Genomic DNA, 13683 nt, shown 5'->3' with positions numbered 1-13683 from the left:
CATTGCATTTGATTATCTGGTAATATGCACAGCTTCTTGTTTATAGCGGCCACACACAGTGTGCTTGATGATGTCATGTGGTATCCTCTGGTTCACTTAGTTTGAAGCACGTCATGGAATTCACACAGTTACTAATGGCAGGAGGACAACGCCCCGAGAGAAGAGAGAGGTGTGCCCAATGTGTAACTAACAGCGCATTCACAGTCAGCTGACAAATAGGTCCTATAGATAGTTTGCTGCGGTCGAACTCATTTAACATGGATGAATCAAAGTTAGACCAGTTTGGTGTGACGTCACTGTCAGGTGTGTAACCAGGGTCTGAACTGGAGTGGGCACTTATTATTGTTTATAAAAATGATATTATGGTAATGGCAGTTTCAGCAATACTGGCCAGTGATTCCCAAATGTGCTTTAGCAACCATAAAAACAAAAGGCACAATTTGAATACTTTAGTAAAACCTGTTGTGCCTGTTTAGTTGTTTCTCCTCTTGCATAAACTACTAAACTGCTACAAACGCCCTTAGTGTTTTTAACATAAAATGGATGAGGAAAGCCACCATTACGAGGCGTCTTTGAACGTCTCACGAGTGTACACCTCCTCTGCGTGCGCCCTTCGCGCTGTGCGGCTCTGTGATTGGTCGATGTAACAACTAGCAAAGTAGCGATTGGTCAGAAACCGAAGCAGGGAAAAGGGAAGCTAAAAAAAGAAGAATCTTGTCCACAGAAGTGCACCAAAGCTGGAGAGCCTCGCATGATCTGCTGCTCTCCGCGCTAACATCTCCACCGCACCTTTGGCCACTGCAGAGAGAGAACATGGGGTGTTTCTTCTCCAAAAAATCCAAACGAAAGTCAGATGAAAAAGCGGACCTCTCACCGACAACGACGACTGTCGAAACTACGACGACAGGCAACGCGGTTCCCCTTGGCAACAACACCGACGAGGCACCGAAGCAGTACAGCTGGGATAAGAGAGAAAAGGTGCGGTTCGCTGTTAATACATTGCAAAATAAAGTGATGAAGTAAAAAATAACGTCAGTGAGTGGAAGCCACAGAAAGCTAACTTTAGGTTGCACAACTGCCTGGTGTGCTAGTTTGTTCCTTGTTGTTTGTATTCGTGGTTTTACAGGCTATAACTTAAGTCAATCTAAAGAGGGTTGCCCGGGTAACTACTCAGTTAATATCAGCGAATGTTTGCTCTAAACTACTGGAACGAAGTGATTAGCTGTAACCTCTGAAGGTAAACAGTCACTCCTATAGGTAATAATGGGAGAGGAAGTCATCACTGAAAACTCGCCTGTTTGTTTATGTGTATCTATATCTATAAGTATCCAATATGTCGGGGCCCTTTGTGTTTACATTTCTCCTTTCACCGACACTGTTTAGTTTCGTTTCAAAGCTTCGTTCTCTCGCTCAAGCCACGATTTAGCTCATTATCGGATTACTTGTCAGCGTGTAGTTTGCTGTTCAGGGGCGTCAACTACATGATGGCTCAACTTCCGTTTTGATCCGGGATGTGATACACCTCACATGTGGTAAACCTAAACTTCTCTGAAACACTCGAGTCATCCTCACAAAGCAGTGGCTTTACAAAGCCTGTGCCTGCGTGCGTGCGTGTGTGTGTGTGTGTGTGTGTGTGTGTGTGTGTGTGTGTGTGTGTGTGTGTGTGTGTACACATGACCCAGATATCCAGCCATCACACTACTAGATCAGATGTTGACATGGCAACATTATACACAGAACTCATCTGGTCCCATTCTCTCTGCACAGGTTGATCCTAAGGACTACATGCTGACGGGTCTCAAAGATGTGACAGTGGGCCGTCTGTCAGGCAAACTGAAAGGGCAACAGTTTGTTATTCAAGAGTGCGAGAACTGCAACATCTACGTGTTTGACCACTCGGCAACCATCACCATAGATGACTGTGTTAACTGCTGCATTGTTCTGGGACCTGTCAAGGGAAGTGTGTTCTTCAGAGACTGTAAGGACATCAAGTGTGTGGTGGCCTGTCAGCAGTTTCGCACACGGGACTGTAAAAAGATGGAAGTGTTCCTGTGCTGTGCCACTCAGCCCATCATCGAGTCGTCCACAGGCATGAAGTTCGGCTGCTTCCAGTACTTCTACCCCGAGCTGGCCTTCCACTTCAAAGATGCCGGGCTAAGCATATTCAACAACAACTGGAGTAACATACACGACTTCACGCCCGTCTCTGGAGAGAACAACTGGAGCTTGTTGCCAGAATCTTCTCTGGTACAGGATCACATCCCGGCCCCGGACCCCGAGTCTGAGTTCAAAGCGGTCCGTGTCTCCACTGATGCTGCACGCAGCATAGTGCCTTTGACCAGGGGAGGGAGGCGGAAGGACAGCGAGGAGTCCTGCCTCTTTGTCTTCTTTGCTGGGGACTACACCACGGCTAATGCCCGCAAAATGATCGATGAGGTGAGAAACATAAAGATGGTGGTGATAATAAGCTTTTATATGGGGGGAAATCTACACTGAATACTTAGCAGCAGCCTTTAATGTGCAAGAAAGATCCAAAACAAACAAACAAACAGTAATCTGAAGCTCATTATCAGTAATTTACTGTAAAATGTCAGACTGACACACACACAGCACTTCTCTTCAGTATACTGTGGTCTCTAACCGCCTGATAAACACTTTGCAGATGCATAATTTTCCAATTCCACTATTTACTTCCTCCCTGTGTATGAGTGGTTTATGACTAACCGCTTTAACTTGCACAGGGAACCAGCAGGGGTTTTGTGTTGATCCAGACCAAAGAAGTCTCCATGCGACCTGAAGATGTAAAGAGAGTGTTTCAGAACAGTGCAGAGGATCTGGTGGAGTGGATCACCAAAGGTAGGATGCTGCTCTTTGATTGGAATGAACTTGTTATGCCACCGCAGATATCATTGTTCCTGTTAGAATCAAACGTCAGGCATCAGCACACATGGAAATCTCTAGAATTGCTATCAGATCTTATCCAAAGGGTTTGAAGCTGTTTCATAATCACAACAGCCATGGTGTTCTTATCTGCTTCTTTGTTTACTTTGTATTTGAAGGCCTACTGTGTATTAAATTCAAAATAGTTTCCTTTTGTCTGATAACTGTTCATACATTTAGGAAAATTGCGGAAACTATTCTGGTTAGTAACTTTCCTTTGCTAAAATATTTAAAGGGAAAAGGACCTAAAACTGGAACAATGACATCATAAACAACACTGCTGACTTCTTGTTTTCCATCTGTTTCAGTGGAAGTTGCAATAAAGTGCAGTATCAAATATCTAAAAACAACTACTAACTGTCCACTTATGTTCCTGAATGTATAAATAGTTCCCTCATAACTAATCTACTGTATGGGAACTGACATTAAGGAGGAAATGCAATGCATTTCACGTGACAGAGATGTAAAAGATGATACAGCATGTAACTGTGTGTGTGTGTGATGTGAATCTTGTTAATGTTATGATCCAGGCCCAGTCATCGCCCTGGAGCTGAATGGGGATGGAGTTGTTGAAGCCTGTAGGAACATTGCCAATGAAGTCTTCAGTGGGACAAAGGTAAACATTCTTTATAGCTTTGGCAGCTTTTAATGAATCTCCCATCTTTCTACAATGAAAGGTCCTCACCGATCTGATCTCTTTCTATTCTCACAGGTTTTCATCTCCGATAACAAAAACACATCTTCTCGGGATGTGGACAACTTCTTCAACTTTGCTGACATGCAGATGAGCTTGTGAATGTGAAGCATCAGAACAAAGAGCTCACCAGATGTTTAAACAGCAGCCAGCCAGCCAGTCGGGTTGAATAAGTATAGTTTTGTTTGCTTTCTTTGTTATCAAATCTGTTACAAGATCAGCAGGATAGGGAAACATTTACATGGTAATGCCTTTGACGTGACGACTCAGATTAGTCATTAGATCCAGATTTATTTCCTCTTCTAAACATCTAAGGAGGTTACAACATTTGCTGTAAACCACTTCACCCCTCTTAGTGGCAATATGTGCTGTGAATATTTATATTTCCTGTGAATGTATTTGGTAAATCAATTGCTTTTATTTAGTCTGTGAATGTATTTGTTGCTGTACACATAGTTTATTTTAATTTAAAGCTTTATTTTTCATTACTGAAACAATCATGGAAAACATGAGAAGGGAACATATTTGATATAAAACTGTTTTTTATTTCTAATATTGCTCTATTTGTGGATTTAGTTGAGATATTGGACTTCCTGTGTGTATATTTGATTCATGCTGTATTGGATGCTCTTTTCTCTATTTAGTCGTACTCATTAGGCCAAAAATGTTTACAGGCGTTGGTGTTTCTTCTGCTTTTCGTTTCATTGTCTGTTCAGGACAAATGAAAATGAGAGGAGGTGTAAACAATGCTGGGTTTTTAAAGGAGGAGAATCTCACTGTGAGTTGTTGTCATATTGTGTTACGCTGTCAGCTGAATGTTTTGTACAAGAACCAATAGTGTTTAAGCCCACATTTTTTAGTAAAAGTTTGCTTTTGAGTGGCTTCAGCTTGTTTTCTACGTTTTCACCCAGAATCCCTCGTAGATATTTGCAAGCATTTTGTACAGATCACCATTTTGTGACCATAATATTGGCATTTCCCCGTGTTAGTATAGATTTAGTTCACATTTATAGCAATATAATATGACACATCATATCATTAACGTTTGTTTCGTGGGGTGGACAGTAGATAAATGCTGCTTAAGTAGAGATTTGATTTTCCTCTTGCCAGAATTTCTCTGAAGCTGAAAAATATTCCCTGGCATCTGCATCAATAACAGTGAATAAGCTTCTTCTTCTGTCACCGCTGATTGAATTACAGTTACCAGCTTTCACTTCAGCTATCTGACATCCGTCTACGTAAACATTATTGTCAACATTTGGGCTGGCATTGATGTTTCTGCTTTGTACTCACTGTGTTTTTATTTGGTCAAACTGTTGAAACTGGGGATGATATTTATTATTACCCTCAATGATGAAATGTGTTTGATTTGAGTCGAATCTGAAAGAAGACGATACATTAAGACTTTTATACATGTTATGTACTCGTTTTTGTTCTTGTATTTCAGCATAGTTGGTTGAAAAGTTATTGTATGTTAATGTCATTAATACACGTTTGTAATTGTTTTCTTTATACGAATTAAAAACAAATACTTTGGTCTTTATAAAATGGCTGATTCGCATTGTGGAAGCTGATGTTAAAAGTTGTCGAGTTAGCGGTCATTTAAATACCAACTTCATACATTCGGGGTTTATTTTCTGCGTTCCGCCAGTAAACAAATCGAGCGCACCCAACTTGACCGGAATCTGGCGGGTTTTAGGACCCGGTTGGACGCGCGGTACAATAGAGCTGTTGTGCCGCGGTGGTGGACAGATTGCAACCCTGGAGATTCTGACTGTGCTGGAAGAAAACACACATTTATTCAATAACCATAAACTGAGCCTCTGTATCTAAACACATGCGCCAGGAGCCGACTCACGACTGAGATCTGCCCGGAAATAAACGCTCGAACGCAGCGTGGATTGAAGGTAAGATCGCAGGAATGTGAACAATATGCCCGTGTGTTTAGAGGGACTCAGTGTGCCAGGATTTGCCCTGGATGGCTCCACCAGGCCACGGGCCCTGCTGCTGCTTCTCTGCCTCCCTACACCCCGCCACTCTCTCTCAGTCTGCCCGCCATTGCATGAATGAGTTTCGGACTATTCGCTGTCCTCTAAAGTGAACGAACCCAGCTGAGCGCGGTACATATTCGCCCTAAGCGCTATAGGAAGTGACATCTTTGTACGTCTGTGGCGCCCATGTTTGATTCTCCCCAGCCTGCACCGCAGCCCGCTGAAGGCCTCGACATGTTTGGCGCCAAGGCTCAATACAAACTCTATAATGTCGCTTATGACGGGTTTGTCTTCTTAAAACCGACAAAGGTACTCGTAGCCACAGTTAGCGCTCACATTGTTGTGAATTTGGCGGAGGAAGTCATAATAATATACGTGGAGGGAAATGGAGGGTGAACAGGCGGACAACTGCTATGTCCATTGTTTGCTAACTTTCTCCCGTTCTAAGCTCATATCTCGAAGTTAAAGTGCACTTATTCCCCTCAGGCGCCGTCTGTAGTTTATTTTATCCTCTGTAAGTTGACACACAGTGTGTTATGTCTCATGTAAGAGGTGTTTGGTGCTCCTGTCTTACTTTGTATGGAAGCCAAAGGTGATGTCTGCTCCAAAATGCTCCTGATAAGTGAACACACACACACACACACACACACACACACACACACACAGGACAGCTCTGATAAGGCTGCCTGGGAAAGTGTGTAACGTTAGATGCAGCTGTCGGTCTGACTGCCTGCCTGTCTGTCTGTCTGAACCTAACTTGGGTGTGGTGAACGATGCACCACCCTGAACTTATTATAGCTTCAGATTTAATGACTGACTGAATTTGATTGTGAGCTAAATTGAAAGAGAAGCCTCTGATCTAAGTCGCCTCCGGGTTCAGACCCAACACCCCCCTGGAGTCTCAACTTATTTGGCTGTGAACATCTTGACATTTGTGCCAAACCTGTTAACAAGAGCTTCAGTGTGACGACATCATTGTCCTATCGATGAAGAAAGGCATAGAAACAGGATTTCTGTCCAGAATTCTTCCTTTCTTACACTTTCATATTTAAACGTTCTTAAAGCTAAATTTGGAGTCGGTGCATTTCTAGTTGCCCATTTCCTTCAAGCAAAACAAATCATGTGACATCTCAAAGGTTGCACTCTTTTCTAATGGGATTCTAAAGTGAGTCCTGAGTAACTGAACACCCCACGCTCGCTCACTCACTCACTCCCTCGCTCGCTCGCTCACTGCATTCAAGGAGATGGAAGCACTCGTGTCAATAGCAGATGCAGCTGAAGCCTTTAAGTGCAGCCATGACAGACCCTGCTGTGCTCTGAGGAGTGTGTGGGAGAACATTGTACTTATTCAAACATCTCAAGGTGTCCTACTCACACGCTGAGCCAACAGCAGCATTATATCCCGTCTACATGTTGTGTTTAATGTGTTTAAAACATTCTTGTGGTAGAGTTTGATGCCCTCGTGGTCACAGCCTGGACGAGGGGCCGGTCTGGTTGCCGCTTGTACTCTTTTCCTGGGGTGTTGGCGGTTGTGTGGTTGCCTTGTACCACAGTGTGACCACAGTACGGACCGGGTGTCTACCTGCCCCTCCTGTCCTCATGGGGAATGTGAGGCATGTCCTGTGTGTTGAAACAGAGCTCTGAGTGTGCGGCCGTGAGCGTCATGAAGCCTCCATGAGTCGCTCGTCCCTGCAGCCATGACGACTATGTAGGCACGTTAAAAGGAACCAGTAATGGTTTAACCTTCTCTACCGTAAACATCCAGGGCGCTTATGTTTAAACTAAGCGGCAGTAGCTCTGTCCATAAGGGGACCCAGCTGGGAACCGGACCAAGAAAGTGGACTGGCAGCTGGAGAGTTGTCGGTTTGCCTACAGGGCACTGCCGAGGTGCCCGTGAGCAAGGCACCAAACCCCCCAACTGCTCAAATGACATGTGATAACATTGTGGAATTGCATGTGATCTTCCAAAATAAAGTATCTTCTCTTCTCTTATCTGTAGTGGCGTGTGTGCAGTCATAGTTCTAAAGCGTTCTGATCATACGTGTGTGTGTTCATGCCTGTGCTGGACTGACACTGACCCTCACTTCCTGTTTGCAGGTATGAAAGCAGGTTGGTGTAATCTGTGCCGTCCACTAGCATGCTTTACAATCTGAACTTTATGGTGAGTGAAGAATCAACAGTGTGTGTGTGTGTGTGTGTGCGCACCTCATAAAGCCACAATGGAACAGCAACACGCATGTTTAAGCTAATTACACTGGATGTAAGCTCTCACATGGGTTTCTATAACTTCTCCCGTGTTTGTTTCCTCCTCTCCTGCAGGATGTGACAGGATGAAACGTGTCAGGTCCTCCAGCAGCAGTGACACCTCGGACAATGAGAGTGAGACACCTGCACCGACACACACACACACAGGCTAGTCCATTCCCTCTTGTTTCTTCTCTTCTAATGTGTGTCTTCTGCTTATCTTAGGTCCCTCAACCTCCTTCTGCTCCTCAAACAAGTACGGAAGCAAACATGGAACCCCCACCTCCAACCCAAAGAAACCGGCTGAAGTGAGTGAGGTCGCCGCTCTGCTGAGTGTCTGTCACGCCTCAGACTCTGTACCTGACTGTTCTTGTGTCGCTGCCTCTCCCTCAGGTGTTCAGAAAAGACCTAATCAGTGCCATGAAGCTGCCCGACTCCCACCATGTCTCCCCTGAGGACTACTACCTACTGGGAGACACCTGGAAGCAGGAGTGGGAGAAGGGCGTCCAGGTGCCGGCGAGTCCAGACACCATCCCTCAGCCCTCAGTCAGGTAACGCTGCTCAGCCTCCCTAAGCGCCGCCTCTCTGTCTCTATCGAGCAGGAGACACACCTTCTGTGTGCAGCAGGCTGATTGTGGTTCTGGTTCTGTCTTTGTGTTCAGAATAATGGCAGAGAAGTCCAAGGAGGTTCTGTACAGCCACCAGAGGAAGTACGTCCAGTGCTCTAGCCAGGATCTAACAGAACCAGGTTACGTCAACATCAAAGAGCTGGCAGAGGCCATGTGTCGCTACGACCTGGACGACACGGATCTCTACTGGCTGCGGGCTCTGAACACACAGCTGACCCGGATGGGTAAGGAACAGGGTGGCACAGTGATGATCAACCGTGGAGATCAGAGCGCTAACACATGTAGCATGATGAAGAAGGAGTCGTCTGTCTGTGCTGCAGTCTCTCTAACACGTGTTCTTCTTAAAGGGGAGGGGCCTATTGATGAGCTGACTATGGAGCGTGCCATGGAGGCCCTGGAGAGGCAGTGCCATGACAACATGAACCACGCCATCGACACGGTGGAGGGGCTGGGGATCGAATACGACGAGGATGTCATCTGTGACGTGTGTCGCTCCCCCGACAGCGAGGAAGGGAACGACATGGTGTTCTGTGACAAGTGCAACATCTGTGTGCATCAGGTAGGCACACACACACACACACACACACACACACACACACACAGGATGACATTTATAAGTTACAGCCCCACTTAAATATGATTGAAAGTGAATTCCCTAACAAACTGTGTTAACAACAAATCCATTAGTAATGATTGATGGCTTTGATCTGCTGCTCTGCCTCCAGGCCTGCTACGGCATCGTCAAAGTGCCTGTGGGAAACTGGCTGTGCAGGACGTGCGTGCTGGGCATCGACCCTCAGTGCCTTCTGTGTCCCAAGAAGGGCGGTGCCATGAAGGCAACACGAGCAGGGACCAAGTGGGCCCATGTGAGCTGTGCCCTGTGGATCCCAGAGGTAAACAATCCAACGCACCCTCAGCCTCTCCTCTCCCTCTCTCTACTCACTGACCCTGTCTCTCATCACGCTGTCTGTCTGTCTGTCTGTCTGTCTGTAGGTGAGCATCGCCTGTCCTGAGAGGATGGAGCCCATCACCAAAGTCTCCCACATCCCACCCAGCCGCTGGTCTCTCATCTGCAGCCTGTGCAAGGTCAAGACGGGCGCCTGCATCCAGGTGAGTGTGATGTCATCTATACAAAACCAACCGTGGGAATGATGACAGTGTTAATATGGAATCAACTGCTTTGTTAAGTACTGATCTGTGTCCTCCTCTCTCTGCTCCCAGTGCTCGGTGAAGAACTGCACCACTCCCTTCCATGTGACCTGTGCCTTTGAGCACAGCCTGGAGATGAAGACCATACTGGACGAGGGGGACGAAGTCAAGTTCAAGTCCTACTGCCTGAAGCACAGCAAGTCTAAGTCTGGGGAGCCGGGCCTGAGTCCGGCTCGCTCTAAACCTCCGGCCGAGACGGGGAAGGTGGGGCAGCGGGCCCAGAGGCTGCAGGAGCTGGAGGAGGAGTTCTACACCCTGATCCAGCTGGAGGAGGTAGCTCAGGCTCTGGGGCTCTCTCAGCACCTGGTGGACTTCATCTATCAGTACTGGAAGCTGAAGAGGAAAACAAACTTTAACAAAGCTCTGCTGCCCCCTAAAGAGGAAGAGGAGAACCTGGTGCTGCAGCCTCAGGAGGACAGCATACACACACGCATGAGGATGTTCATGCACCTGAGACAAGACCTGGAGAGGGTGGGTGCTGCTGCTGCTGCTAGTGTGTGTGTGTGTGTGTGTGTGTGTGTGTGTGTGTGTGTGTGTGTGTGTGTGTGTGTGTGTGTGTGTGTGTGTGTGTGTGTGTGTGTGTGTGTGTGTGTGTGTGTGTGTGTGTGTGTGTGTGTGTGTGTGTGTGTGTGTGTGTGTGTGTGTGTGTGTGTGTGTCACATTATTTAACTGTTTCTCCTCCTTGTCCAGGTGAGGAATCTGTGTTACATGGTGAGTCGGCGGGAGAAGCTGAAGCTGTTACAGAGTAAAGCCCAGGAGCAGATGTTCAACCTGCACGTGAAGCTGCTGAACCACGAGCTCACTGCTGGTGAGGCCACACACACACACACACACAGAGAAAGAGAGGGTTATTATGTTTGTTTGTGTTTCTGCTTGGTGTGTATCTTGTGTTAAAGTCAGGTGTGTGTGTGTGTGTGTGTGTGTGTGTGTGTGTGTGTGTGTGTGTGTGTGTGTGTGTGTGTGTGTGTGTGTGTGTGTGTGTGTGTGTGTGTGTGTGTGTGTGTGTGTGTGTGTGTGTGTGTGTGTGTGTGTGTCCTGCAGGCCTCCCTGTCTCTTGTCCCGTGGACAGCATGTTGTTCCATCCTCCTCCCAGGATCACACTTAAGCTCAAAATGCCCAAAGTCTCCAGCCTGGGAAATGGAAACGCCTCTAAATCTGTGAACGGGCCGCTGTGCCCGGACAACAGTGGGAACGTGAATGAACACTTTGGTGAAGGTCTGGGTCAGGGGAAGCCTCAGCTGCACAGTCGTGGCAGGAGAGACGAGCGCTCCAACGGTCTGCTCTCCTCCTCCGGTCACTCCAGCGGCCCGGCTCTGCCCATCAAGCCGTCTGGTAAACCTCTCTCTCTCCACGCCGCCCTGAGAGGACACTCGTCCAACAGCAACGGCAAACACGACCACGACCGGGCGCGTGTGGCCAAAGCCAACGGCCTCCTGGAGAAGTTTGTGGCTCAGAAAGATAGCTCCTGCCAAACCTCCAGCGACCAGGACGCTTCTAACGAGGCGCTGGCTAAGGGCTCCTTCCGCAAAACTGCCATGGAGCACTTTGGCCGCTCCTTTAAGGAGGCGACAGTCAACTTAGTACGGACAACCGAGGACCTGCGGATCTCGGACAAACTGTCCCGTAAGGGCTCGGCTAAGGAGAGACTATGGGTCAAGCCCGTTTCTGAACACCAGGTGGGAAGCACGAGGTCGTACCAGGAGAGCGACGGCTACTGCCCCGATCTAGAACTGAGTGACTCTGAGCCCGAGGCCAAAGGGAAGCACAGGCGGCAGGTCAGAGTGCCACAGGCCGACATTCCCAGGAGCCGAGGGAAACAGTCCCTGGGCTCCAGACACAGCATGCAGAGGTGACGGCTGTCTTCCGCTCTTACTGCCGCACTTCTGTCCTCCGCCTTCTGGCAGTTATCCTGACCGCAGCCTCCATCAGGGACCGGACCAAACTCCACAGGAGCAGAGGAGCAAACACCTGAAGGCGTCGTCACTCAGCAGAAACTAATCCTGCTTTAGTTTGGGTTTTTTTTGTCAAGGGTTAATTTGGAATGAGGAGTAAACCTGTGTGTTCTCCTGGGCCCACATCTGTACAACACACAACCTGAACCCACAACACCGGTCCCACTTAGCCTCCAACTATGTGTGTATGTGTGTATACAACAGTGTGTAGCTAAAGGTTCCACTCTATTGACATGACATCATCATTACTCCACAGGAAGAGACAGAGATCCAGACTCACACACCAAACAGAAACTAGGTCTTGGGTTTGAGCCTCTTCTCCACCTGTCAATCACTCCCACAAACACTAAACCTCCCGTCTGCTCTGATTGGTTGAGCTGACGTGACGTTTGTGTGCACAAAAGCTATTTCACTGTATCAGTACAGGTTATGTCTTCAGTCGGACGTAAACGGAAATGTTTCTGACTGAAGACAGAAAGAAATGTGTGTGATGAAGCTTGACTACATTCCTAGATGCTCCAGCTGATCAGAGGCCTTCATCACTTCATGTTTGAGTTGATTCTGCCCTCATGAACACAGAGAGAGAGAGAGAGAAGCTTGTTTGTAAACAGACTGCAGTGAGACAGAAGCTCTGCTGCTCTCACACACACACACACACATACACACACACTGACTCTGGTGTCCACACCCAAACAGAACTTTTAGTACCTTAGGACCAAACGCATCGATGCTTAATGTCGCCTTAATAAAAAGACTTTGCTAAACAACATTAGTCCAACGTTTAAATCTGCCAATCTGACCAAGCACTCTGGACCAAACATCAGTGTTACACACTTTTTAATTCTGGGAGTTTCTGGTTCAGACGATCCTCAGAAAGTATTGGCCTTTGGTCCACGGCCCCTCTTATGTACTTAGACTTATAAAGGTCCAATTCCAATTAGCTTCCAGTGTCTGATTAGTACAGAGCTGTGCCAGCCAGTTTTAATGAGGTTTTCCACTTTGCTGCGATGTTTTCATGGCTCAGTTTACAGTCAGAGCTCCACTGAGGCTCCTCCCCCCTCTAAATGAAGCTTTTCTATGGTTCTGTGCCTCACCTGGAGCTCACAGCGATGGAAGGTCCCTGCCAATGTGCTGGTTGCTGAGGTGGAGAACTTCTCAATGCGTATTCCACCGGCCAAAGCTCACAAACGTTACAAGGAAGTGAAACGATACTTTCACTTCTAAAGCAGTAGGAGTCGTTCTTCAGCGTGAAGTCCTGCTCTCTGCTCCTCTACTGCTCACCAACGACCAATCAGAAACAAACTACTGAACCTGTCCATCACTTCTCCCACATGTAGCACTAATCAATAGTTCCAGAGTCCCAATTTTTTCTTGTGCAAACCTTTATACATGTTCATTCTGTTGTGGACGTCTGCCAGCAGCCAACGACACTGTAAACAAGCCACACACTCCAAGACTAACACATTTTACATTCAAACAACCAGGACCTATGTACTGTATGTATTTTCACATGCTGTATTATGTTTTCAATAAATTGGAAAAATCATGATTAAATTGTGTCGTTTGAAATATTTCTGAGAGATTTTAAACCTAAACGAGTGTAAATCCAAACTTGATCTATTCCCTTCTGTATTAAGAGAAGAGGTTTTGAGGAAGGAAGCTAGATGGCAGCGTTGATGCACTGAGGCCGGTTGAGCTAAACTCACAGCCATGCAGTGTTTGTGTGAGGGATCTGCATGGAGGCCCACACGGCGGGACTGCAGAGATTTAGCTTCAGACAGTGCAGTTTGCTTCATTACACTCTTAAGTGCTGCTTCAGGGTTTATTGACGTTTCCCCCAGGCAACTAAAGGCCCCGACCAATCACATTAACCTCTTACAAACAAGAACACGGCTCCATGAATTTAAGAGAGGAGCAAATATTTGTGAATCGTCTGAACAGTTTTATATTTGTCAGTCATAAATCAACCAAGTCATTTTATTATACATTAACCATTTCTATCACACAGTTTCTATGTTTCTGTC

General features: G+C 46.8%; 2 protein-coding genes across 2 annotated transcripts; both read left to right on the top strand.

Moving 5' to 3' along the window:
- The first annotated feature begins 693 nt into the window (after window positions 1-693).
- Window positions 694-5170, top strand: rp2 (RP2 activator of ARL3 GTPase). Its single transcript, XM_076148655.1, has 5 exons — window positions 694-978; window positions 1768-2436; window positions 2742-2856; window positions 3471-3556; window positions 3653-5170. The coding sequence occupies exons 1-5, from the start codon at window positions 814-816 to the stop codon at window positions 3734-3736; spliced, it is 1119 nt and encodes a 372-aa protein (XP_076004770.1). The 5' UTR covers window positions 694-813; the 3' UTR covers window positions 3737-5170.
- Window positions 5171-5352: 182 nt separating this feature from the next.
- jade3 (jade family PHD finger 3) lies at window positions 5353-13196 on the top strand. The gene is made up of 12 exons (XM_076148606.1): window positions 5353-5541; window positions 7723-7786; window positions 7945-8004; window positions 8095-8177; window positions 8263-8420; window positions 8532-8722; window positions 8846-9057; window positions 9224-9391; window positions 9492-9608; window positions 9720-10178; window positions 10398-10515; window positions 10749-13196. Exons 3-12 carry the CDS (start codon window positions 7956-7958, stop codon window positions 11558-11560), a joined length of 2367 nt encoding a protein of 788 aa, XP_076004721.1. The 5' UTR covers window positions 5353-5541; window positions 7723-7786; window positions 7945-7955; the 3' UTR covers window positions 11561-13196.
- The last annotated feature ends 487 nt before the right edge of the window (window positions 13197-13683 follow it).

The sequence above is a fragment of the Genypterus blacodes genome, unplaced genomic scaffold (genome assembly GCF_046128005.1).
Source record: "Genypterus blacodes isolate CSIRO-AG114 ecotype Tasmania unplaced genomic scaffold, CSIRO-AGI_Gbla_v1 ptg000041l_1, whole genome shotgun sequence".
Taxonomy (NCBI): Eukaryota; Metazoa; Chordata; class Actinopteri; order Ophidiiformes; family Ophidiidae; genus Genypterus; species Genypterus blacodes.
Note: the sequence above shows the minus strand (reverse complement) of the source record. Positions and strands in the feature narration are given on the sequence as shown.

Coding starts and splice junctions, on each gene's coding strand:
- rp2 (XM_076148655.1), top strand. CDS start 814: ATGGGGTGTTTCTTCTCCAAAAAATCCAAACGAAAGTCAGATGAAAAA. Junction 979..1,767: donor GCTGGGATAAGAGAGAAAAG/GTGCGGTTCGCT, acceptor CTCTCTGCACAG/GTTGATCCTAAGGACTACAT. Junction 3,557..3,652: donor AAGTCTTCAGTGGGACAAAG/GTAAACATTCTT, acceptor CTATTCTCACAG/GTTTTCATCTCCGATAACAA.
- jade3 (XM_076148606.1), top strand. CDS start 7,956: ATGAAACGTGTCAGGTCCTCCAGCAGCAGTGACACCTCGGACAATGAG. Junction 8,178..8,262: donor ACCCAAAGAAACCGGCTGAA/GTGAGTGAGGTC, acceptor CCTCTCCCTCAG/GTGTTCAGAAAAGACCTAAT. Junction 9,392..9,491: donor GTGCCCTGTGGATCCCAGAG/GTAAACAATCCA, acceptor GTCTGTCTGTAG/GTGAGCATCGCCTGTCCTGA.